This window comes from Trichomycterus rosablanca, chromosome 3 (assembly GCF_030014385.1).
Source record: "Trichomycterus rosablanca isolate fTriRos1 chromosome 3, fTriRos1.hap1, whole genome shotgun sequence".
Lineage (NCBI taxonomy): Eukaryota > Metazoa > Chordata > Actinopteri > Siluriformes > Trichomycteridae > Trichomycterus > Trichomycterus rosablanca.
The window spans coordinates 31,168,375-31,196,367 of NC_085990.1; the positions used below are offsets into that span (position 1 = coordinate 31,168,375).

Genomic DNA, 27,993 nt, shown 5'->3' on the forward strand with positions numbered 1-27,993 from the left:
AGGATTAAAACAGTAGCGTTATGTAAGATGAAACTACATTGTATGTGTTTAAGGGAACGCCGTCATTTTTCCCCACTAAGCCTAGTCCATACATTTTTAAACTTTAAAAAATGGTTTTTTTATTTGTTTTTTTGTGGCCCCATTCATTGTGGAAGCGTTCTCAATGAATTTGCTAAAAGTTGCTGCATGGGCAGGTGTCTGAGCCCTGACATACGGTTTTGTTATTATGACATTTTAATACTACCATCAAATGGTGTCTTACCCTCTACTTCTATGCATATGGAACATTATACTGGCTTCTACACCCTAGGAAATAAACTAGTAAGCTTATATTAAGTTATATGGGCAAATTTTTTGAACCGCCTGGCAAGGCTAACAACATAAATCAAAGTTTTTATTTCTCACAGCATATTTCCTTTACAGTACAGTAAAGCAAAAACTTGCATTTTCACTGGACCTAAGACCTTGCTGCAGATAAAAAGATGCATTTTTAAATGTACTTGTGTACATATGGACCCGGTATAATCTTAGTCTTATGGATCTGTAACATGTGAGACAACAGTTTTAATACTTTTTTCCTGTAATGGCAAAGCCACTGACCTGAATCTTACCTAAGAAAATAAATATAAGACTATACATCTGCATAAACTGGAGGAAAGTTATATACATAAGTTATGTATAGGAGAACTATATACATAAGTTAAGGCAAGCTGTGCTGTGTAAAAAAACTGCCCCTTTCCTGTTCCCTTGGTTATTGCACATTAGTCACAGTGAACACATTTCCCTAGTAAATTAGTGCCATTTATTTTGGTTGCTCAGCTGAACTAATTGAACACAGTATAGCTGATTTCTCCTTGCATCTGTACCTGTATAATACAGACTTCATGTTGTCATTTGCCAAGTTCACTTTTGGTGAACTTGGTTTTCTTTCAAATAGTTTTGACAAACGATATCACAAGTGCAATAAAGCTCTGACATTAAAGAAAAACCCTGGTATTTATAATTGCTTAATGTAACAGTTCCCTTAGAGAAACATTATGCTACAAGTTAGGGGTGTTCCAGAGGCACTAAAAGAGTTACAAAGCCATTTAAAAGTGTTACATTTTAATCAAATTACAGTGAAAGTCATAAAAATGAAATAAAAGCGTATTGTCTGCCAGCTATTATTTTTGTCAAGTGACAACGCATTTAGCCCTTGAGTTCTGTTGACATTGATTTCACTGTCCAAGAGAACACAGTGTTATGGGGGTAAAATAACATTACATTAAGTTCAAAATTAACCAAATTAATTGACCATATTACTCTGAGAGAGAAAGAGCAGTGGAAGATTTTGTTAAGGGGTTTGTGTGTGTGTGTGTAAGAGAGTCAGCTGTACTCTCAACACCAGACAGAAACTAAAAACCATTAATCATGTATTCTAGCTGGAGTCTTTTAGACCCAAAACAGAAGTGTATAAACTAGGGGAGTGTTTGGAACAAACTATCAGTATAAAAATATTGTTTATTTGCAGTTTCCATAAAATTAGGAAAAGTCATGAAGTATCAAGCTGTTTGAAAAGAGCTAAAGACATTTTGTAAGCTGTTGAAGAGGCTCAGGGACCCCAAACAGAACATGAGGGTTGGGAAGACACAAAAGATCCAACAAAACCATCTAAAGAACTTGGATAAGGTCACATAAAAAATGTTTTTACATAAAAAACGTTGGCTACTTCAGCAATTGCAGTGGTAGCTTCATAGTTAAGATACTAACATGGTGATCCAAAGGTCCCTGGTTCAAACCCCATGACTGCCAAGTTACCAAATCTTGGGCCCCTGAGCAAGGCCCCTCACCCTCGAATGTGTCTGCTTTTATAAGTAGGTTCTACATAAACAGGGCAACGTCAAAACACTCTTGTTCATGGTAATTCTCTAACACTATAGTTAAGGGAATAAAAACTAGGTTAAAAACCACTAAACAAGATTTTGAATTTAACAGACAAATTCTACTTCTATTACTGCACTGGCTTAAGTTCAGGATTAAGTTCAGGTTTTCGGTTATAATGATGATAAAACACAACTATAGCTCTCTAAACCTAATGCTTGTTAATTTTCTGCTTGTGTGAGGGCACAAATCCAGCTCATCACAGCTTTCATTATTCCTAACAGCTGCTGAGCAATGCGTTCCTCACTGAGCACTGTGGAACAGACAATAGAGGAAGTCCAGACTCAACAAAACTATTTGAAGCAATGACATTCTGTAATACAATGACAGAGCTGCAGGGTGCAATCCTGTCACCAGGAGACTTACCTTCTTTTGTTTTAATAGTGGAACCATTCAATTCCTTTGAACATGCTAAATATGAGAGATATTTTTCTAGACTGAATTTTCCAGCTGACCTAATAAGCAGAGTATGACATAAAGTGAAGGGACAGACAGGCAATAAAACTATTATCTGGAGAATTACATTTAATGGAATAGTTAGATCATAGTTTCCACAATCTTTCAGTCATGTTGTTTAGTATCTGTAACACAAGTCTCCAAAGTGTACTTAACAATATATCAAACTCAAATGTGTGGTATTACAAATCTTATTTTTAGAAAATTTGGGACATTTGATAAAATGCAATAAAAAAATCTGTGATTTCCTAATTCTCTTGAATTGACAAAAGCTAAAAAAAAAAAAAAGGATTTTCTGTGTTTTTATTGATCAACTTCATTGAATTTTGTAAATATGAACACATTTAGAAGTTGATGCCTGTAATACACACAAAAAAGTTGGGGCATGGGAAAAATATGAGTGAAAAGTTAAAGTTATGTTTTAAAACATTCCACAATAAACAAGTGAATTGGTAACAGGTGAGGGTATCATTATTGGGTATATCCACCAAAGGCTCAGTTTTTGAAGCGATAATAGGTGTGGCTGTAACCATGGGCTCAAGACAGGGGATGATGGCGGACACACACAAACAGAGATGTTACAAACATTTATTCATAATAACAAAAGACAAGACATGGTTTCACAAGGCTACACTAGTCTCGCTCGACTTGAGCCTCCACCCAGGACTAAAGGAAGACAAGCATCAAGGCTCTTCTCTGTTCTAGCACCCAAGTGGTGGAATGAACTTCCTGTCTGTCCGAACATCTGAGTCTCTTGCTGTCTTTAAAAAACGATTAAAAACCCACCTTTTTACTAAGCACTTAAGCTGACTTGTACTTATTTACTAACATTTTTTTTCCATTTCCAAAAAAAAAAAAAAAAACTTTGGTTCTAACAGGTTTCAGCAGATTTGTGTTCTTTGACTGTTGTTTACTAAAACTTGAGAAATGAAATGTTTACTATGGAAGCACTTCTGTAAGTCGCTCTGGATAAGAGCTAACTGCTAACACTAATCTAAACACATGAGACATGACTCTAAACTATCCTAAACCCTAAACTAAGCTATACCCTGCAAGCTAACACAAATGCTAACACAACACATGAACTAGGCTACAACAACACTGAATGATCCACATCCAGTTCTTAAATACCTTGAACATTTAACCTGCAATGAGGTTCAGCTTTGGATAATTAGCTATTGACTAATAAACATGAGGGGCGTCGGCTTGACAATAAAAAAAAACACTCCAACCATGTGCTCCCGGAGTAGCTCAGTAGCTCAGTTTGGAACACTTTGTACCAAACTTTATGAGAGAATTATCAATCTCCTCTAAAAATCTCTTCAAGATTTTTCACTATCTACTATACACAATAATGTGAAAACATTCAGGGAATCCAAAAAAGTCTATGTAGGGCAAGGACAGAAACCACTGTTGAAAGTTCATGACCTTTGAGCCCTCAGACGACATTGCATGAGAAACCACCACGCTACTGTGCCAAATGTAGCTACAAGAGCTTGGGAGTACTTCTGAAAACTATTGTTACTTAAAGCAATCTACTGCTGCATCAAGAAATACAACCTGAATCTGTATGGGTCAGATGAGTCCACATTTTAGCTTGTTTTCAGAGACAACAGAGTTCTCCATGCCAGACACTGAAAGGACCACTCAGACTGTCATCGGTAAAAGTCCAAAAGCCAACATGTGAGGGCCGAGAGTCACAGGTCGCTATATACACACACAGACCCCATTTCCCCATTTATACACAGCAAGATTGGGCAAACATTCCCAAACAATTACATTTTTAAATTTTAGTGTAAAGGTTATGTGATGATGATGTGATCCCAACTTCTTTGAGTGTTTTGTCTGCTTAATAAAGCTTTTAAAGAATTCAGATTTTACAAAATGTCCCTATTTTACCAAAAATGTGGTATATCAATACAACAAGACTTTTTCAAATCATACTCTGTTTTTACTTCCTTTTTCTCTTCTTGACCTACATTACATTTTGTATGAATATCTGAAATTATAGTGTATCAAAGATGCAAAAGTAGAGTTTACAGCCCAATATTTTGGACACAATATAAACTAGTAAGTAGTGAAGGCATAAAGTACTGGTTGAATTTATGTGATCCTGTACATTTACATAATCTGAAACTTACCACCCTGTTTGCCAGAGTGCAGAGTGAGATCGTACATTGGCAACAGTTTCCAGAGTGGTCGCTGGGCTATGAGAGCATAATTCTTTCTTTTGGATAGTTTTATGTGTTTTACAGAGCTGTTTATACCACAGTAAACTCACTGCATTTCAGCTCCTGTGAATCATAGTTATCTCAAGCAAACCTGTAAGACCAGAGCCAAAAAGCCACTAATGCATTGTGGGTGTTTTTGTATCTTTTTACATGTGAAAGGACAGATAAGTAATTTAAGTTACATCATTGTATTACTCCTGAAGGTACCACCCCAGCACAAGCTACACATGATACAATTCAGTGCTTATTAAAGAAGCTCTGACAATCGACCCTTTGATGTGAGATTTTACAACAACATTAATCAGCCCAAAGCTAAAAAATGCATGGTATGTTTCCAGGAGAGGTTTTAAAGGTCATGGTAACCTGTGTAAAACATGGGCCGATGGCAACATTTCAAACTCTTTTACAGGCATAAATGGTATTTTACAGAATAGTTGCTAAATGCTCCAACAGTACAGCCACAAAAAAACCCTGACAATATTAAATGAACATCTTTTTGACCCAGTCTTAACAAAACCTGTATGTCATGAAAAAAAAAATTTGTATTTAATATTAATGCACAAGGACACAAATCCAGGGAGACTTAACATGGTCTAATAAGTCAGCTTTATTCATAATTTTTGCATCTGGGTAGATTTTTGTTCAGCGAAAGCTGAAGGATTTTTTTAACCAACAATGTCAACTGGCAGTGGTTAAATGCAGTGGTAAATCCAAATAGGGGAAGCCACCTGGTAAAAATGATTATGTCCAATGATTGCTACAAACCAACATGCCAATAAATATTAGCCTATTTTAAAAACCACCTGAGGTCTATGGTACTCTTATGGGTTTCTGTAATTTTGTCCACCCCATGTGTGTCTTGAAGGTGATGCTTGTCAAATGTGTCTAAATATAAATGTTCTACAGTTATTCATGTAAATCATACTATGTCTGAACTATAAACATAGGTCAATTTATGAAACATAGAACGTTTCATCTAAACAGTTAGTTTAGAAAACACTATTAGAGTAACCTGAATCTACTATTAGAGTAAGTTCAAACTTTATTTAAAAAAAAACCCTTGATGATTTATGGTAAGCTACAGCAAAGTCCAGACTAATTTCCCCCCTTCTCAACCAAGCTCCTGCAACTACAAACATATTACCTAAAAAGGCACCATTGCATTGAGAGTGAAGCCTCTTCTGGACATTAGTAAAAGCTCTTCAGATGTATTGCCCTCTGCTGGACTGAACATGTATAAACAAAAGTATTAACATACCAGATCCAATAAAATTTAGTCTTGTGACTGAATAATTGGAATGCAACCTTTCTTTGTCCAAAGTGCCTGCCAGTGTATTGATTAGTCTTACAGCTAGGCCCTTAACCTTAGTTGCATGAATTGCATGTTTCTTTGGATACGTTTTTGCAGCTGAAAAATGCACAAATGGTGATGGCAGAGACATTCATCACAAGGGGGCAGTTTGGGTATTCTTTCCAGCCTTGGCTAACAGATCAATGTTCCATGTACTTTAAAATAAGTGCAGTCAAACTAGCATTACTTGTATAGGTACAGAGATGTCACTGGCTGTAGTACTGACAATGAATTAATTAAGGCTAAATCTCAATTCCCCTTTTCTGACCTCTGAGGAAAATCTGCATTTTGGACCAGCTGCAAAAGTTATAAGGTCCAGGTCTTTAAGTAATAAGATGTAATTTACATTGTTAATATGTCTTTAAATCCATAGAAGGCCACTCCAGGACTGATTTCTAAACCAAGCTTTGCTTGACTTGGAGGTCTGCTTGGGATCATTGTTTTGCTGGAAAGTCCTATTATCAGCAAGGTTTCACCACAGAAGACATACCATTTCTCCTTAAAATGCCTTAACATTTCTGTAAGTTCTTGACCCCCAAAACATCGCAACATCATTAATGACCGAGCTTTATGATTGACCGTGGAGACTGTATTCTTCTGATCATAAGCCCCACTTTTCTTGAATCTCTGGGTGTTGTTTATAACACATCAAAGCTGAAGCCAATTAAAGCTTGTTATTAAGTTTCCAATCATCAGGTTTAATGATGTTGTAACCCAACTTCAGGTCATATGCACTAGCAGAGTGTTTGAGGATCAGCAGTAAAGTGTAGTGGTTAAATAATTGTGACATGGCATGACATATTTAGTAACAAAATATCCTGCTACTCTAAAATACATCATCATTCATTTTCTTTGTTAATTTGCTGCATAATTCAACTGATAAAGACTTTATTTAAAGCCAAATCTAGCTGTGCAGAAAAGTATAGTTATAAATCTTATTTTCTTTAAAGGGTTGTATATTTCTGATTGCAGCTGTATTTATGAGTGGTAAAGGTAATGGGCTAGTGATTAGAAGGTTGCTCTTTGAAGCCCCACTAAAGCCAGTTTGCCACTGTTGGGCCCTTGAGCAAGGTCCTTAATACTCTGTTGCTTGTATTGTGCGCTGTCACAACTGTAATAGATCAAATTGATTATTTTTGGATAAAAGCATGTGCTGTAAATGAACATCATTATACTAGCGCGTTGACAACAAATGTGACCACTAGGTGGAAGTGTTTTCAAACCTTAACTTTAGTTAACCCATGGCGCCAAAGATTTATGTTTAAATCACTTAGTTTACATTTTCCTAACTAATTTTTACTATATTATCTGTTAGGTTTATTGATAACCTTTTTAGGTATTGAGGTATTGACGCGTGCTATTTATGCAACCATGAAACTAAATAAATGTATTCGATTATAAGTTTTAACATTACAAAAGGCCAAGAGGTTGAATGGGGTAAATACTCATACAAGGAACATTAAGTAGCCAGTTTACATTTACATTTTCGGCATTTAGCAGACGCTTTAATCCAAATGTGACAGTATACAGTCTAAGCAATTGAGGGTTAAGGGCCTTGCTCAAGGGCCCAACAGTGGCAACCTGGTAGTGGTGAGGCTTGAACCGGCAACCTTCTGAATACTGGACCAGTACCTTAACCACTAGGCTACACTGCCGACCGTCTTTTACCGTCTTGTAAAAGAAAATTGCGAACACGCAGCAACTGCACATACCAGAACCGTGCACATGTGCGGTCACCGCTTTCAGCTACATTAACAAACTGAAAATAAATAGAAATACTACAGCAATACAGATTTTAACCTCTAAGGGGCGCCAAAGTCTCAAAGATTCTACAATGTCATTTTAGCTGCGAGTGGAGTTTTGCACCAGCGAAATGATGTGCTTAGAATGGGATATACTGCTTCAAAACATCAGCAAGATATGCCCGGACTAACCAGGTAAAGGTCTTTGAAAGGTCAAGAAAATTTTGTTTAGTCAATGCATAGTGCATAACAGAACATAGCAGAATAATAATCTGATCTGAGCAACAATGGGATAATATGATCAGACTGGCTCAGCTTTTGGTAGAAGTCAGCTGATAACACATTACTTTAGTCAAATTTAAAGCCTATAGAGGTTGTCCAAACTTTTCTAGAACATATGCAAACACGGGTCACAGACTCTTTTGTAATAAAACAAAGTAAAATATAATAGACCTACTTGATTACAAGCAATTACACTGTCTTTTTATTTATGTGACTAATTATCTATCTTTGACAGTGTTGTGTGTGAACTATGATTTTGCCAATTTCACTCACCAGTTTATAATCCTGATGAGAAGATTATTATACTTCTTTAAATTAAACATACACACTTTAAATTAAACTCAGTAAAAAATATACATTTTCCCAGCGTGGCTAAAATCTTTAGCATTTGCTGTCAGGTTTTCGTTTCAGGGCCGCCATGTTTATCAAAAAACTGGGGAACTTTAATGTAAGTGTAACATTAATGTTTTGAGTTGGGGGAAACAAGATAGAAAGAGTTTTACATTTGTTTTATGTGACAGCGACACATTTAAAAAAAACCTGCTTTCTAAAATATTATTACTTTTATTTCAAAATTACCAAGCGAGCCCATGGGCTGTAGTTTGGACATGCCTGCTATAGAAGCATGTATTTGTTTCTCACTCTTAAGTATGGATTACCCAGGTCATATGTTTAATATGTTTCTCAAATAATATGCAGTGTGGCTATTTTTGTTAGATGGCTAAAAGTTTATTCTAAAACTGAGAGTTACAGTCCAGTGTAAGTGTCCATTTAGCAGGATTAGACGCTAAAGGTATTCTAGTCCTGAGAGGATCTCTGATTTGCAGCAAGGATAAATGTGTTCGGAGAACAGAGGACACAGGAGAAATCTAAGAGACAATTAATGTATGAGGCAGGAACACAGATGAATATTAGCTGTAGTTAGTAGTGAGCCGAGCATTCATATTAGGAGTGATATTAAGAATTCAGAGCACTAGCTGTTGTGTCTTCAGCACAACAGATCACAGCAATCAGACAGAGGTGCTCAGCACTTGGCTCATCAAAAAAACAAGCTACAGCCAAAGTACAAATCAAAAAGCCAGAGCCATCACTGCAAAGAAGTCTGGACTTTATCAGCAAGTTTATTAAAAAAAACCACAATAAAATAAAACAGATTTTTTTCATTGTAGGTGCCTGGATGGAAAGTGCATGTTGGACGATTTATAAAACAATGTGTGCTTTTGCTGCTGTCTGAAATGGTGTTTGTATGCATGGCACAGGAGGGAGTTTTGGCAGAAATGTACCGCAAAGACGAAGTGCCTACTGGGAAGGCCTGGCTGCCGTGGAAACAGCAAGAAAGCGACCCGAAGGAGGCAAGTCCTCAAGAAGGGGGCGGGCATCGGAACGAGAGGGAGAAAAAAGGTGGGGTGTAGTAAGTGGGAGAGATTGTGAGAGAGAGAGGCAATTGAAAGTCAGAGGCTGAGAAAGGACAGACAGTGTGAGATAGAAACAGTGCAGAGAATAGCATAGTTATTTTCTCTAAAACTAATGGGAGAAGAAAATGGGAATAAAAACAGAAGCCGTTACAGAAGGTCTGATTCCAAATGAACTCTCCATGGCACTGCCAGTCATTAGAAAGTGTGCAAACAAGCCTGATTTGATCCAGGTTTGATCCAGACTTGAACCTACTGAAGAAGGTCTCCAGGAAGCATGGCAAACCTACAAGCTGAGAGGAAGCTCAGCAAAGAATCTACTCACCTACAACTCCAACAGGAGGGGCACCAGTACTCCAACTTTTTACCACACTACCAACACAGATGCTTGCAGGAAAAGGATTGAATGTGACAGGAAGCTGAAGTGGGCACAGCAGGGCAGGCAAAGCTCTCAACGCGTGCCCAATGTTTCGGACCGCATGCAGATTGGCCAGCTTGGGCCGCAGTTTGGGCTGCAGTTTCGGATGGCGGAGGGCTAAAGTGTGGCGCAGGACTGCTGTACTCTTTCTCCTGCTCTGGTTCGCCTCATGGCTCTTCCTCAGTGGCCTGCTCTTCGTGCACACCACCATGTTCTCTGACTTCTGCACTGACGACAAGAGCAAAAGGATTCTCCAAAGAGTGGTAGGTACCAATTTGGGTTGCATGATGAAGTGTTCATAAACAGGGAGGAAGAAAAGTTTGATTTCAAAGATGCATCAGGTGCAGTCATGGCTATATGTATGGAAATTAAGTACAAATTTGGTAGGGCTGTTTATGAGCATTATTTTTATAAGAAATTTGGGCGCAATCAGCAATGAGTTGGGTTAAAAAAATAGTGTCAGCTTTCTATCAGACTTAGTTTTGTCTTTGGTAAGAATTAAAAGGACAAAAATCACTAAAGTTTGGGGCTTTGAGTACTATCATATCCTTTATTTACATTGATTTAATGACTGGACATTGTTATTTCCTTTTGAGTTGTCATTATACCAAAATCGTAGTCCAATTTAACACAACAAAAGCAGAAATTGCATTAATTATTTATTGGCATGAATAACTAGTATGTTACAGGTAAGCAAACATTGTTTAAGTATTTAACTAACATTTTTCTACGTTGAGATGAGTTGAGTTTTTTCTTATTGACTACTTTTTACATGCCTCATGAATAGTGAAATGAGTCACATGCATTGAGACTTAAAAAAGGGAAACTACAAACTAATATTTTTCAATATTAAACATATAGTGATTTATAATTAATAAGCAATTAAAATCTAGAAATAGTGTGTTACAAACCAAAGTTTTAATAAATAAATTAAAGCTCTTAGAATGTGTAAAGCAATGCCTTACCAATGAAAAGTGAACACCATAAAATACAATAAAAAAGTCACAGATGCATAAGTGGTGTGGATCAAAGCTGTTTGAATATATACACAACATACACTGTTTGTATGAATTAACAAAATTAGGGGAAAGAAAGTTGACTGACGGACATCTTAATGCAGATTCAAATCCATAGTTGTTTCAGTAACATATCAATCCATGTCCTTACGGAGCTGACTTTGTGTACAGTGGCACACTGACGCCGGAACAGGGCCTTGCTCAAGCTATTGACACAAAGTTGATAACATATCATTATTTTCATATAAATGATTGATTAATAAACTTGTTAGCAATAGGTGTGGCTGAAATACCTGAACTCAATAAATGGGTGTCCACCAACAATATATGTGTATTATGAAGAAAAAAAAATATATAGGGGTATATATATATATATATATATATATTATGAGGAAACAATCTGTTTTCAGTTCATAGAAATTATTGCTGCTGAAATGATTATTCGTGGTAATTCCACATAACTAAAATAAATAAGACTGAATCATTGCACACAGGAAATCCAATACATGAGATTGTACAAGTAAAGTCTGTTGATTAAAGCAGATTGTAAAACAGTGCAGATTTTGATTCATGATCCATTAATAAAACCTGCAGTCATGACTGTTTTATACTCTCTTGGAAGCTCATCAGAGCCATGAACTACTAGACTAAAACAGCAAAACGTGCACACATTCACTAAACAAAACTGACACATAAAATAAACTGTGGATTAGAAGTAATGGTTGTGAATGCGGCGATCAATAGTCACTATATTGCTTGGCTAGTAGATATAGCAGTTTGGACTGACTTTTCTATTTATTTAATTTCAAAGCCAACTCACAGCATGTGGTTGCAGAGGCACATCTGAGAGATTCTGATAAATGTTCAGTTGAATAATAAACATGCAAAGGCATAATCTGACAGCCTTTAATTCATGGGCCAAATTAGCTCCAACCCATACAGTATAAAAAAAAACATGTTTTTAACAAGATCCAAAGCTGTTTTGGGAACACTAGTGTTAACTGATCTTCTTCAGTAAATAGCAGCAGATAATGCAAATTTGTATATAGGTTCATGATTTAATCTGTTAAAATATGTAAATATATGCATGGCATATATCATATATTCCACAGTACCTACTTCATTTAATCAACAGATGAATACATATCATGTTTTTCATTTTAGTCCAAAAGTGTCAGGTAGTGTGACTATTTGACCATATATGCAGATCAAAGAACCATAAATAAAACTCCATGCAATATAAAGAGTAGATTATACACATTGTAAGTTTTGGTAATGTCATTTTGATGCCACTGATGCCATTTGTGCCATTAATGTGACAATTTCTACATGGTACATTTGTCAGAGTGAAGCCCTGCAATAAATTTGGCTCCTTGTTTGGGGTATTCCTGCCTTACACCTAGTGACTCTCAGTTAAATAAAATTAATATTCAGACCAAAATGCCAATTAAAATATGCTTATTTCATGAACAGTGCTTTTACCTCTGATGTGTATAAAACGAATTGATCTCCTGAAAGAGATTTCAAGACAAAGACACATATTTTTCTGAAGAGTGTTTTGAAAACAGCATCATTTGGACAATGTTGTTTCACTTAGAATTTACCCAAGGGCAAAGTGTCTCCTCAGCTCAGAAGAGGCCCAGAAAAGGAATCCTGCTCCCTGCCAAACTCATCTAATTAAAGCTAGGGTGGAGGAACTGAGCTATTTATCAGTCTGGAGGGAAGCACCAAGACCACCAGCTGATTTATATTAGCAACACTGCCTTTAATTACTTAGAATCAATTGCGTTAAGTTAAAATACAAATTTATAATGTTGCATAGAATTCAGTCCTAAAAGTGAGACACAAAAATGATACAAAATCACTAAAGTTATTTCAATGAGCAATGTAAATGCAAAATAACCAATAGGCCAACAATTGGTAAACAACAAGGTTACCAATGAAATCAGATCAAATTTAAGGCTTAGCCATTTCCACAACAGTTTAAAGTACAATTCAATCCAAAGTGGTGAAGTGAACACAAAAAGAAGCAAATTGCTACACTATTAAGTCTTTCAAATAAAAGACCACCTGGCACATTACAAAACACACATCTGTAAAAGAGAAAATATACCATATAGTGTATATATAGGGAGAACATGCTGATAGTAAATTGTTCAAGCAAAGTCAAGCACAGCTCGTTACAGCACATATCAGATCTTATGGGAGCTTCATCACAAAGTCATTAATATAAATTTAATACAAGCACAGCATGGCACTCTTATTAAATCATAAATAGAACATCATCTACTGAATCAAATTAGCCAAAAATAATGCCGTCAAAAAAAATGTATAATAATAATTATATTAATAATAATTATTATTATTAATAATAATAATAATAATAATAATACTTTATAATAACAATTAATATTGGTAATAATAGTAATAATTAATATTAATAATTAATAATAATAATAAATGACAGAGTAACAGAATAAATATCACGTCAGGTAGAAACTAAAGAAGGATGAAAGGAAGAAAGAAAAAAAAGAAAGGGAAAAAAGTGGAAGGAAGGAAGATATGAAGGAAGGATGGAAGGAGGGAAGGAAGGAAAAAGGCATTTAAAGAACAGCTAAACATCCCCTAGTAATAGTAATAATAATCATTTGAAAACATCGTTACAATGTTCTTTGGTGTAGCCTAATAAAAATATCATTATATCAAAACAGTCAAAATGTGTTTACTGTGTACATCATATTGTATTGATTAACAATATAATTAACATAAAAGCCTGTTACTAAAACCTTGGGATTCGCATTCCCACATCCAGTTGACTTTGTGGAAATAAGGTTTTAAATGCAGTGTTTATAAGCCTTAATTGTTCACTGTCAGAGTAATGTAAGTCATTTAAAGACTATGAATGACTATACATTAATGACCCATTGGAAAAGCGGGCAACACTGGAGCAATGTAAACACACTTTTACATCCAGAAAGTGTTAGTCTGGTGCTTTACAAATGTCATATTGATTGTTAATACCATTAGAAAACATTGTTTTTGTTTATTTAAACCCTTTTATTTGAAGAACCAAACAGAAGACAAGATGTTTAAAAACCATGTGTCATATACATAGTGTCATACATTAAACAACTTTTTAGGAATTGTTTAAACACAGGAATCTTTATTTAGTAGAAGTCACCTGAGTTACAGATCAGTTCTTGGTGAGAAGTAAGAAAAGAAAGACTGTGCTGTTATTATAATTGCTTCCGCCATCTCTGCTTTTCCTATTTATTATCAGACATGAAGATAAAGCACAGACGATCCTGCCTTCAGGGTTTATGCATGTCCATTCATGAGGACACTTTTAAAAAAGGCAGCTATGGTGCCCTAAACAATTCGAACAAAACTATTGCATGTTGTATTATTGTGTATAAACAAAAACATCTTTGATACAGCATGTACGTTACTGTATTGAAAAGTGACAAATAGGAAAGACTTTGAATATAACACTGTTTAGCAAACTATAGGCGTTGTGGCTTTAGGTGAAACCGGATCCTAAGGTGCATTCAGTTTCTAGATGAATTATTTAGATAGAGGACTTATGAATTAACAAAATGGTTTGGTGATAAAAATAGGTGTAGAAAATTGTTACAGAATTTTGCAGATTAATGGTTAGCATTAATTATTATGTACGCTAATGATGTTAGCAGCTTAACCAACAATGAACATTCATTTTCATGTTCGATTAATACTTTTGATTTGAGTTTGCTGATTTGAGACTCACCCTCACCCACCCTTAGTGTGCATGCACCAGCTAAGTGTTCAAGCACATTTAAAGAAATAAGCTGCTGTTCTAATCTAAAAAAAAAAGCAGGTCAAGTATCATGAACGATGGAACTATTACATATTAAAATCACAAACAGAGGCTGTTTTGAGTCAGTATTGAGTCTGACCTCATGCTGAACTCTTCACATGTCAATCTGTGTGTAATATTATTTGCTTACAGAAATTATGTGCATTATTTTACAGTATACAGTTACAAAATTATTATATATGTACATATATTACATATATTATCTTTTAATAACAACATGCTTTAAATGCTGTAATATTATGACTACATCTTTAATTACGATTGGCATGTTTAGTAAGCACTTGTAATGAACTGTTTGCTTCTGGCTACCATTTAAAATCTACGTTCTAAATTCTGGACCCGGTTCAGCTTATGGTGTTTTGCTTATCTCAGTGATTTATATTACTGATATGTTCACTACATTACACAGTAAACAATAAGTATCATTAAATAATTAATTGAGAAATTTTAGAGCCTCTCAATTTCTTTTAAAACCATCAAGATTTAGTTTGAAAACATCAGTATATGTGGTTCTCAATCCTTTTTTCATATGGTTCTCAACTGGCCCAAAAGAACAATACAGCTAGTTTTGTGAGCCACACGTAGGGTATAAATAGTATTGTGCAGGCCACATTTTTATATGCTGTGGACTGCAAGTAGCACACAAACTGCAGGTTGGGAACACTTGGACAAGATCTTTTAACCTTATTAGACTAACAAAAAATTTTTCTTAACATCTGTGGATGTTTATCCTAACGCACCTGTTCACTGTTCTTTGTTGTTTATGTTGTTGTTGCGCTTCATTTTATTTATTTATTTTACAAAGCTGATGGAATAAACTCTACCACAGGGGTCTCCAAGTTACAGCCTGAAGCTTTAATAAGTCAATATAGCAACAAAAGATTTAGTTCTTTGGTGGAACAGTTTTTCCATGTTATTTACAATCCAAAAACAATCCAAAAGTTGTTCAAAGTGCAGGATGTTATACAAAATGGCTAAAACCAAGTAAATTACTAATATTTGTATTGTGTAAATAGAAATAAGGTGTCAGCTTGCTTTGGTGTATAGAATACTATTAAAGAAGCCAAACATGTTTCTTGTACTATAGAGTATGCTGTACAGTATAACTGACAGTTTGAGTTCCTCTCATACAGTTACCCCCCAAAACCCTTTGATGCACAACCTGGGTCAAAAGTGACCCAACTGAGTTTTTATTTTCTATATCTTTGCAATAAATTAATTTCGTCATTTAAGCTTCCATGAATTTTTCAGTTAACTTGTTTTTGATCATCACAAATCCTTATTTCAGTTTTATATTTTTTGCGTTTTTAATAAAAATCATTTTTGTATCACTACCCTTCTAATGCACAACATGGGTCAAAAATGACCCTTATGTATTTACTATGGAATTTGACAGAAACTACTGACATTTGTAAGTGTTTGTAGTCAAAAACATATTTACTGATCTTTTGAAAGACAACCAAAGATTAGGCTCTTGAATCTTGAATATGTCCAATACTATTTGCTTGCTAGCTGTTTACATATTCTAGTATAGATAGCTTTTATTAGCTAAGACAGCAAATACATGAATAACTGACAAATGTGCATATTAAAATATTCTTGAATGGATGAATATGGGTAATTTTTGACCAATGTTGTGCATTAGAAGGGGTTTGCTTAGCTTGTGCATCAAAGGGTTAATGATATAGCACAGTCCATGTGTTGATGCTACATAGTGCATTTACTGATAAATGCAGTTATTGTTCAAGTTCATTTTAATAAACATCAACTTTCTATACATTTTAGCTGTGAATGTTCATGAGCTTCCTGAACTGTTCAGGACAACGGTTCATTTGTGTGCTATTTGCAAGCTGAACTTCTACTATGTCTGGAACTTTACAATGCAAATGTTGAACTATGTGCCATACAGAGTATGTATATATATGTGGCTAGAAAACAGACAATGCAGCTTTGAGAGTTTGAGCCCTGGCATAGTGAGACTGATGGGGCCACCTTGGTTGGCATGGTCATACATTTTTGGCATGCCAGGGCTGAAAAGTCCATCTGTGGAATTATAATGCATAGTTTCACAAAGCATATTATATAATTTAGGTTTAATCTTAAATACTTACATACTAAGTTTATATAAAGTACAAAAGTGCTCTAGTTGTTAGTCGTTAGTAGTTGTTATAATATACGTATATCGCTTAATCTTTTGTGGATCTCAGTTAAAAACATAAAAACAGTCAGCGATATGAAACACTAAATTAAAAACTAAACTTACAGAAAGTGAACTTAAATAATAATATACTATAAAACATTCTGTATTGTAATGGTGTCCTGACTAGGGTGTGTTACTGCATTGTGCCTAGTGATTCCAGGGGAACCGGATCCACTGCAATCTCTCAAAAAAATAACTCTCCAAAAAGCATTAGAAACTATTATTAACATCAAAATACACAGACATTAAATGTAGGATATTTAATTTATTATTTAATTTAATATTACATCAAATCTTTTAAACTTATAAACTAAACTTTCATTACACTGACAAAGCTTCTAAAGCTTATATCCCCTGACTAAACATTTTAATTGAAAATGTATAAATGATAATAAAGTCCATCAGAGGTGGACGCTCAGGTGCTGCAATGGTTTACAATAACCCATCACCAAACCCGGGTTCTAATCTTTGCCTCTGCGGTACCACTGGCCACCCAAGCATCTACACAGACATGATTGGCTATGTATGGAGGGATGGCGGGTTGGACCCTGTTCAGTGTAGTCTTGTCTCATGCCCATTTTTTTTATGGTGGAACATGACCCTGACCAAGATAAAGTGATTGACTGAATGAAAAGTCTATCAGAGCAATGTAGCATTGGAAAACTAAAGACAATTAAAAAAATTAATTATAAAGCAACAATGTTATATGTTATTTATTTGTGCTGTGTAAAACCTTTTTTAAATTTAATTTATATCTTTGTTTATGCTAGTTATTTGTTTTACGTCAATGCATGATGTAATTACGGGTGCATTTTGTATTCCCCTTACACACACTGGAGGCTTCTAGCAAATTAGCATATTGTTAACTGTTAAACTGTCTCCAGGTGGATTGTTCCTGGCTACATGAAATATGCTCCAGCATTTGGGTTTAGACTAATAGAATCCACACCGTTTTTTAACCTCAACTAGAAGTGCCTGCAATCAATTCAGTGCTTGGAACTACATGGATTTTTAACACAAAGATGTGCCGCATACCTGGACTACATTTTACTACTTGTCAGCACACACACACACACACATAACTAACTGCAGCACAACTAATTTAAAATTGCAGCCCACAGCTAGAAAATTTATTGTGCTTTTACACATAAATACGTTAACAAATCCCAGGAATTTAACTGGATCACATCCAACTCATGGTGGGAAAGTTTATGAGCAAAAACAGAAGCTAAAAACAGCTGTCGAATGATGTGAGGAAAAGCTAAGAAATCTCGGGAATTTCTACGGATTTGTGTTGCTTGGCAAACATCCTCACAAAGTCAGAAAGAGAACGGACCAGACCAGATGGTTGAAAGTCACCGACCACATTGACCACACTGACCATGGTGCCACTTACGCAATACTAAAACCAGCAAATAAAAGAGACTGCTTTATATTTTTAGCAGGTCTAGAGGGAAAGGTATAAGACACCAGATACAGTGAATACAGTAAGTGCAATGAGAAGTGAGTGAATCTGGTCTGTGTAAACATGCAATTCTGTTAAACATACTAAATTAGGAAAGACTACTGAAAATGATGTAGTGACAAAATAATTATAAAATCATCATCATAATATTAATAATAATGATAATAATTATTATTTATTTTCAGTGCATTAAAATAATTCATTTCAGGTATTTCATTTTGGCACTGCATACACGTTTCATTAAGGAAATTATATATTTTGTCACATAAAAGTTCATTAATTTTACATTTAAATTATGGCATGCTTGGGAGCTTTTACTGCTTTAAACTAAATATATAAGTACAACAGTATTAAATTCAGCTTTATTTTATTTGTTAATGAACATCCATTCCTGCATTTCAAAAAGTTTGGACGGTAAATCATTTACCACTTCGTAATGATGCCATTCCTTCTGACAACACTTTAAAGACATCCTGACAGTGAGGCTGCCATTCCTCCTGCAAACACGTCTTATTATTTTTTTTTTTTTTCAAAATTCTGCATATATGGTCTGTTGAGGACAGATCAGGACTGCAGGCAGACCAGTCTAGTACTCATACTTTCTTATTCTGTAGCCATGCTTTTTAATATGTGCAGCATGTGGTTTTGCATTGAATTAAAAATGCATGGAAGTCTCTGGTCATCTTAAAGGCAGCATATGTTGCTTTAAAAACCTTAATGTATTTTTTTTTGCATTAATGCTGCCATTAAAGAAGTATAAATTAGCTTTGCCAAGGTTATTGACAGAACCCTATACCATGACAGTCCCTGGCTTTTGGACTAGTTATTGATACGTCTGGATGGTTGCTGTGTTGCTTTTATTTTATTGTTTTATTTTAATCCTCATTTTTTTCTACAGTTATTTATAATGCAGATAGTCAGACTTTTTCTCAGTGAACTACTGTATTTAAACAGTAAATATGTTTTATCCTTTGGGACTCGGTTGGTAAATTAAGCAAAAGACTACTCTAAACCATTGTGATACTTAATAATGATAAGGACAATATACTGCTGCTGCTAATGTGCTATCATAAGCCCAGTCTGGCCCATTTGTTGAGTAACTCTGGGCTCGAGCAGAGGAGAAAGATGTTCACTTTAGAATGTGGCACTTGATTGCAGCTAATCTTTGTGAAACACTAATCAACCTTTGCCTTTCTGGTCCAGACAGAAGCAAGGTATGCTTATGATTTGAAAGCAGGGAAGGATAGGACTGAGAAATGAAGGAGACAATGTATGATTTGTGGTAAACCTTTCTTACACTCATCATCATGATTCACAGTTCTACTATCTGTGAGATTAAAAGCTTGGATTTATGTGTACCTGAAAACCATGAATCAACCCAACAGATCAATAACGCTGTTCATTCAATAAGTGCAAGTTTAATAAAGGAATGCGTTGATAAAACAGATATTTTCATTACTGAAGGCAAAGAAAATTGTGGTGTTTTGTGCGTAGGCGTGTAAATAAAAAAATAGTTTTAAATCCAGAGTGGTTTCAGTTTGTTTGAGTCAGTTTGTTTGAGTCAGTTCAGGTTTGAGTCCTGCAGTAAATGCTTTATAGTCACAGGCACACAACTTATTTACTTTGAGCCAAAAGTAATAAGTATATAATGTCAATAGCATTAAATTATTGTATCTGAGCAGTCCTCAGTTCTTAACAATTTATCAAAGTTTTCAGAAAGGAGCTCATAATTTTAATCTGTAGAACCTATAATAATGCACTATAACTTCATTTTAATTCTACATTACTCAGAAAGGTGCTTGGGTGGCACAGCGGTAAATTACGCTAGCCCAATTCTACTGGGATCCAAGGTTTGAATTCTCAGCTGTGCTATAATCCGGTAGGGCATCTACATACAAACATGATTGGCTATGTTTTGGGAGGAACGTGGCTGTCGTGGCCCCATGATGGAATGGTGTCCTGTACAGGGTGTGCTATTGCATTGCACCCAGTGATTCTAGGGAAGCTAGACCCATTGTGACCCTAATTATGAGTAAAAAGCAGTGGGAAAAGATAAAAACTTGTTAACAGTGACTATCATTTAGATAAACAAGGGAAAATGAACCTGAAATGTATGTATGCGATTGATAATTAAAAATGGTTCTTCATTGTGTGTATGGTCAGTGTTTTAGTGTAAGTGCTGATGGCACGAGCCTGATCAGCACTGTCATGTATATTGAGCATGCCAAGGCAGTGTGGTCAATTATGTGTGGAGTCAGAATTTTTAATGCCTGTTCTCCCCATTAAAGAACAGGTAATTACCGGCCAAGCGTATGAAGGGTAAATGATCAAATTTTACATGCTATAAATGATGTCATTATGTCAGATTTGGTCCACTAATCTAAAAGGTTTACCACAAAGTTAAACAGCAGTATTTTCCCTGGTTCATTCAGGTTTTAGACCTGGTCTTGTATTTATCTTTTGTATGAATGTGCAGTAGATGCCACTGGAAAGCAAGCACCACAACATGGGTCAATTTAAATATACATCATTCAGAGAAAGGAAATATAAAAAAGTCCAAAGCAAAAAGATAACTGGTGTTTACATAGCTATTATTATTATTCAGGACAATAACTATATAAAATTATTGACTGCACTGGTGTACTGTTTCCTTGTGGTTGAATGATGCATTAAATCACAAAATTAAAGCAATATTGCTTATGGTTATGACATCTGTTTATTACAACACTTTACAACACTTTTATTTTGACTTACCCAAATAGCATATTCTAATTAAGAGTGATTACTTATTCATTTTTTTAGTTGTAAACATGTTAGATTGTTAGAATATTTCTTAAAATTCTGGTCAATTTAATTGTTATTTTAGTTAGTTATAATGTTCTCTTAATTGAAAATCATAAAATTAATATTATTATTATTGTTATTATTATTATTATTATTATTGTTATTATTAATAATAAAATATTAGACTTGAGAAGAAAAACACAACACTTTTCTCTTCATTGTACAGAGCTGGAATGCTCTTGTATTTCAAAATGTTTAGATTAGATTTTATCTTTTGTCTAAGAAAACTGAACTTAATTTGTCTGTATGACCATACTGTTTGTAAAGCCTCAGAATTTCTTTTTTCAAAGTTTTATGTTCATGTTTTTATGACTTTAAAAAATTATTTTTTTCTAAACACTCTTTAAAATTAAAAATACAAAGTTCTATTTCTGAATATTTAAAATCAATTTTAAAATGTTCTCCAAATTTTTCCCATTATAAGTGTTTAATATTGGATAAAACATTGGAATGTTGCAAAGCACTAAACTGTATAATATTCTTCTTTTTAATTAAACTTATAAAACCTCTTAACTGTAATACTTACCATTACAAAGTTTTTTTTTCCAAATTAAAAGCATTATTATTTAAATTATATAAATATTAATAAATAATAATTAGTTCAGAATTATAAAAATAAATATCAGAATTATTTAATGTCTTTAAAATTCAAAAACACAATTTATTTTATATTATATGTCGTTTTAACTGTTTTTCTAAGCATCAACATTAAAAAGTGTTTTATTTGTAAAGCTTAATGAATCAGAATGTATTTTTTCTACAATGTGTTTTATCAACAATGTGTTTTTAATTGTTACGCTTTGGCATTGCCTTTTTACCCTAAACATCTTGTCCTATATTTCCTAAAAAAATCAACAATCAACCTAAAACATTAACTAAATTATTGTTTTGTATAATTAAAAACAGTATAATTTTTGAATATACATTTCTTACATTAATGTTTAATTCTGTAGAATGCTAAATTAGTGAATAGTATTCCGGGATGAACTAAAAATTCTGTTTCATGTGTTGCAGTGTGAAGAATACCAACAAGGGCTACTAACAGGTGACCTATGCGAAGACCTTTGTGTGAGCGGCCAGGTGGAATACAAACGCTGCCTCTACTATGAGAATGGAAAGAAGGTCATGGCGGCCAGCTGGCGAGGCACGCCTGTTGTTCTTAAATCCAAGCTTGAAAACTTTTCCTCCTATGAGGTTTTGGGACTGCTGGAGTACCAGGACATAGCAGGTGATGTGGGGGCTGAAGAGGAGCTTTCACCCCTAGATGTGGTCTTCTATGCCACATTGCAGATTAAAAACTTGCTGGGCCTGGAGGCTGGGAGTAACCTGACCCTGCCGAGGCTCTGGGGCCAAAAACTGAAAGAAAAGTCGCAGGTGTACTCACGAGCTGAGCTGGCCTCACTCTGGGCTCTGCTGCAGCAGGAGGAATACACCTTTCTCCGGGTGATGCAGGACTTGACGGACCACGTGGCAAAGGTGCTGGGTTCCTGCGGTCATTTTTACGCAGTGGAATACCTTGCAGCCGGACGGGCATGGGACCAGAATATTTTCTCGCTGGAGGAACTCTTTCCAAGCATCTCTCAGAGTGGACTGAAAAGGACAGTAACAGAGATGGACATGGTGCCCCGTGTTGCTCTCAGCTTCTTGGACATGGTAGGGCGCTTTGAGAGTGACTTTTCTCATCACTTACACCTTTGTGATATCAAGCCAGAGAACTTCGCCATTAGGAAGGACCTGACTGTGAGTATTCTTATAAGCATACATATGCAGAAGTATCTATACTACAGTATATCTCATTAACTAATAATAACCAGGGGCTTGTTTTGAAAGCTGGTTGCTGAAAGTTGTCATTAAGCCGTGCCCAAGGACTGCAAACTGCTGGGTGAACCACTCTGAGGAAACAATAAAAACCTTGTACAAACAAGAGTGGGTAATGGAATTTTGATTCACCCACTGTCTTAGACACAGTCTGGGCAAACAGATCCACTAAATGACAACTTGATTTACAACCACAGAGCAAGAGTGCATTAACTTAAACACACCAAGAGGTGCTTTGCAAAGACTAACAAACTGCTCTGGTCTTTGTATGTGTTTTCAGTACTGGTAGGATAACTTCATTTCAATGTTGTTAGATAAATGTGTTTATTTTCAGCATTTACAGATTAAGGACATAACTGGCACATAAATCCTAAAAAGCAAACAGGATTTTAGCAAAATTAAGTTCATTTATTTGCGTAATCTTATTTATCTAAAAGGTTTAGATTTTAAGAGCAGATGAATGTGTTAATTAGCTGATGCTTTTGCTCAAATACAGGACAAGGTCAGCCAGAGAAAAACTATTGGAGATTTTTATTAATTTTAATAATTTTTTATGCTTTCCATTAAAGCACATGCTCAGACACCACTCAGGTGGCTTCGATATCTACTCATCTGTAGCTCATTTAATTAAATATATTAGCAGTTATTGCTTAATTATTATGAATACAGTCTTCTGAAATACATGTACAATTCTGAAAGATGCAACATTTTGCTCAAATTGTTATGTTGAAATTATGATTTGGAATTAAAAACACTGTAAGAAATGTAGGAACATTAACTAGCACTCATGGACTTTTACCCCACATTGCATATAATAAATACATTTGTACAAAGCAATTGCTTAATCAAATTCTCATATCCCCTAAAATACCTCCACCTACAGTACAAAATATAATCACATAAAATACAATACATTTGCAGACACTGAAGTATTGTAAGGTAACTTTGCTTATTGCCGGGAAGGAACCCTCTTTTACATTTTCAGTTTGTGTAGTTTTACATGAAAATGCATATTAATAGTAATTTAAAGGTGCATAATACACTGCTGTACAGTAGAGACGACTTTTATGTATTTTTACAATAAAAGGGGTAATACTTGTAACCTATATTTGGTACAAATTACACAATTATTTATTATACTTCTAAACACTTGTTTATAGGCTAATATGTGGTAGTAAATAAGGAATTATATTTTTTACATTTATTTTTAGCTAAAACATATATTTTGCTAACCCCCTCCTAATGATATTTAGACAACTGATTGTGTTGGTTTAGCATGCATAAACCTTTTTGTCTCGTATTCGAATGTGTATTTGTGTTTGTTTTGTATTGAAACAGTAACTGTGTAGCAGATCCCTATAATATCAAACAATGTATATACATAGTTAGGGCTGAGCAAGAGTTCAGCGTTTTTGATTTGGGAAATGGACTCCAGATTGCAGCGCTCGTGCTCAGTCATGGCTGGAGCTTTAGCGTATGAGATCTGTCAGGCACGCGTATGTTATATACAGTGTTAGTGGTGTATATTAACACCGCTATTCTCAGAACTAAATGTTTAAACAGAGTTTGTCCATGCTGAAACAACTTCACATCAAGTTAGTCTTTTAAAAGTGCAGCAGATCTGTCATGTACAAACTTCTTTTACAATCTATTGAGGATAGAAATAAAATAATATCAAACAGTATGAAAGAAAGAATTGCTTATAATGTACACATTCACAGGGTGAGTCAAAATTATGTTAACACTTGAATGGCGGGAACCATTTATTCACAAAGCATACTTCATATGTGTGAGATGATTTACAGGACAGTCTCAACCTGTTCGCCATCACGTTCAACACACAAAAACCATTAGTGTTAACATAATTTTGACTCACCCGGTAATTTAAAGCACTGTGAAGGAATTCTGGATTAGCTAAATTTCTGTTAAACTTTTTTGACAGGTGGCAGCTATAGATGTGGACATGGCCTTTTTTGAGCCCAAAATGCGGGACATTCTGGAGCAGAACTGCACCAACGACAGTGACTGCAATTTTTTTGACTGCGTCTCTCAATGTGATACAACCAGAAAGAAATGTGGATCTAAACGCAAAAACAGCAACCTTCAGGTACGCATGAAGAAAATGTGACACCTGTTACTATCTGACATTAAATTAACGTAACACATTTTTTAACTTATGTAATAATTCAAATAATGTAATAAGGATGAACATTAGTGAATTCTAACATACTAAATGTTTTGTTGCTGTAGAAATTTTGCACTTAACTGTATCTATGTTTTGAGATTGTCTAAACATAAGATTAGAGATTGATTTTTTAAAGAAAATTTTTATTATAAAATATTATTTTTTGAAACAATATTAACAGGCAAACATTAAGAAACATTTATTATCAGGAAATTAGCAAACAATATCTTGTTATTTAATCAGCAAATATTGTCTTTAAAAGATCATTTAAATGTATTAATTAAACATATGCACAACATAACTATATATATATATTAACCTTGAATTTCTCAACCTGTGGTCTGTGGTCTAAGACTAGATACTGTAAATACTGTAGCTGTAAAAGTTCTACAGAAAGCAAGTTATTATAACAAAGGTCAGAAGATGAAAGTTCTTGTCCACAAGCAGTACCACAAACAATGTATGGAATGTTGAATGTTCATGATAAGAGCATGAATACCACAATTATCTGTTCCAAACTTAACTGAGCACGCATAGTATTAAAAGAAAAGTTTTTGGTCACAAGATAAAACAAGCTTTAAAATTTAAGTTTGATTTAAAAAAAGACAACTAATAAAACAACACAATAAGACAACAGGGTAGTGGTAGCTCAGCTGTTAAGATATTGGACTAGTTATTGGAAAGTTGCTGGTTTAAGTGCCACCACCACCACTTGCTCAAATTGCATTCAGTTATAATTGTAAGTTGCTTTGAATAAAAGTGTATGCTAAGTGCCATAAATGTTAATGTCAACTCAGGTGGTGCAGCAGTAAAATATGTTAGCCTACTAACACTGGAAAGCAGGGTTTTAATCAGCAGTGGTACTTTCAGCCGATCGGACATCTGCATACAGACATGGTTGGCATCCTGTCTGAGGTGTGTTACTGCGTTGCACCCAGTAAATCTAAAGAAACTTGACCCATGGTGACCCTACCTAAGATGAAGTGATGATGAAAATGAAATGAAATAAGTGATTTGCTGAGGAGCGAGACTTAACAATCAATAAATAAAAAACCCAACATTGAAGTCATATAAAACTAATATACTCTTTAATCTCATGACTTAAGATCAATCTTGGCCGGGCAGCATTATCAGATCTTTGCTTTCATCCCCTCATGATATGGCCTAAATCAACACCTGTTATTAGCACAAGCTCCATTTAAGGAGACAAGCCAACAGACGACCGAGCGGAAAGAAACCAAGTCTAGCTCCCGACCTCAGACAGAGCCCATCTCTCCATCGCTGATCACTTATCACAACACCAGATGACTTCTTCCATACTATTGTCCTCACTGCCACTCGGGACAATAGAAGCTTTGTGTCATTCAGGCTACCAGGTCAAGGAGATATCTTCTCTGTCCATCCCCTTCAAACAACATGAAATAAGAATATGACTGATGATGGCCATCATGAGCATGAATAAAACCGTGAAGGTCACTCATAGTGGCATTTTTTCTTTGCGGTCATCTCTGACTGTCACCCCCTCACCAGTCATCTCTCTTTTTCCCTTTTTCCTGTTCAGGTGATCTGTGAGAAGATCTTCTGCACATGGTTCTCTCCCACGCTCCTGGGGGATAAAGCAGGGCATCCTCTTCAGGTGGAGCTTCAGAAGGCAGTGCAGGACTGTGCAGAGACAGAGGGAGGAGAGGACGCAGAGCTCAGCCGGACCATTAGGCTTCGACTTCAGAGCCTCCTCACGCAGCTCATTCAGGAGAATTTGGATAATCAAAAGCAAACACACTCAAGACAACACGTCCATACAGCACTTAATTTCTAAAACCCTTTTATTACTTGGATTTCACACTTATGTTCCAGACCCAAGTCTGCCTGGACACTAAGTTTGTTATGTTTCAAGGTGTAAATGCTTGGGTGTAGTTTCAGGGTTAGTTACAATATGTAGTCTGTCTAAAATAGGGGTCTGGGTTCAGTTTAACTGAGCTTGAGTGCTGATCATACCATGTGTAAAAGCATTTTATTTCTAAAATAGTAAAATGCTATCATGTGTGATAACAGTTTAATATTGTAACATTTACACTGGTGAAAAAAGGACACTGTGATCTTCAGATAAATTAAATGACTTTCACCTACATAGCTGATCAGTGGCAGCCAAAAGTAAAAAAAAAAAAAAAAAAAAACACTATGTGTGCTGGGGTGGAGCTCTTGAATATAAATCGAACAGCAGGGCACCCACACAGACACACATGGTATGGACTATAAAATGCTTCCACAAACAGTACGTTCTGTGTTTGAGAAAGGTAATGGTTAAATGGGTTCTGCATTGTCGCTGCAAGTGTGGCCCATGCTGGCTAGTCTAGGTGGCTGCATGAGAGAGTTAGAAGAGTTGATTTACTGAGAGTCGTGCATGACTCTCCATCCTCAGTATCGGTCTCTGTGAGACCTTATCTCTGGAAAGTGATGTGTCAGAGGGGGCACATGATCTGTGGCTCTGCTCTTTTAGGGTAAGGGTATTTAAGGTGGAAGTTACAATTGGGGAATTTTATGTGACTACATTGAAAGAAAAGGGGAAAATGCAAAAATATAGTGCAAAAAAAATCTCTAAATAAATGCTCAGTTTTGACTTGACCTGATACTAGAAAACTGTACCTTGTAAATTTTATTATGCAAGATTTCCCATACAGGAAACAGGAGCTTTAAATTGTGGTTTTGTCTTTGTGAAAACAAACCTTCCATGATCAAACCCTCTCCCAAAAGCCTTGAATAACTACAAGGAACAGATTTTAGTGTACTGACCAAGCGT

General features: G+C 35.2%; 2 protein-coding genes across 3 annotated transcripts in view; one reads left to right on the plus strand and one right to left on the minus strand.

Moving 5' to 3' along the window:
- The first annotated feature begins 9,459 nt into the window (after positions 1-9,459).
- dipk1c (divergent protein kinase domain 1C) lies at positions 9,460-27,883 on the plus strand. The gene is made up of 4 exons (XM_062991159.1): positions 9,460-10,075; positions 22,208-22,933; positions 24,954-25,118; positions 26,758-27,883. Exons 1-4 carry the CDS (start codon positions 9,860-9,862, stop codon positions 27,010-27,012), a joined length of 1,362 nt encoding a protein of 453 aa, XP_062847229.1. The 5' UTR covers positions 9,460-9,859; the 3' UTR covers positions 27,013-27,883.
- Positions 10,872-27,993, minus strand: part of LOC134309814 (uncharacterized protein C18orf63-like) — a 91,483-nt gene continuing 74,361 nt past the window's right edge. The window contains exon 14 of one of the 2 annotated variants that reach the window (XM_062991156.1): positions 10,872-11,034. In XM_062991156.1, the coding sequence (XP_062847226.1) occupies positions 10,963-11,034 (72 nt within the window). In that variant the 3' untranslated portion in view covers positions 10,872-10,962. The remainder of the gene's footprint in view (positions 11,035-27,993) is intronic. The other variant, XR_010011222.1, reaches the window with a different exon arrangement.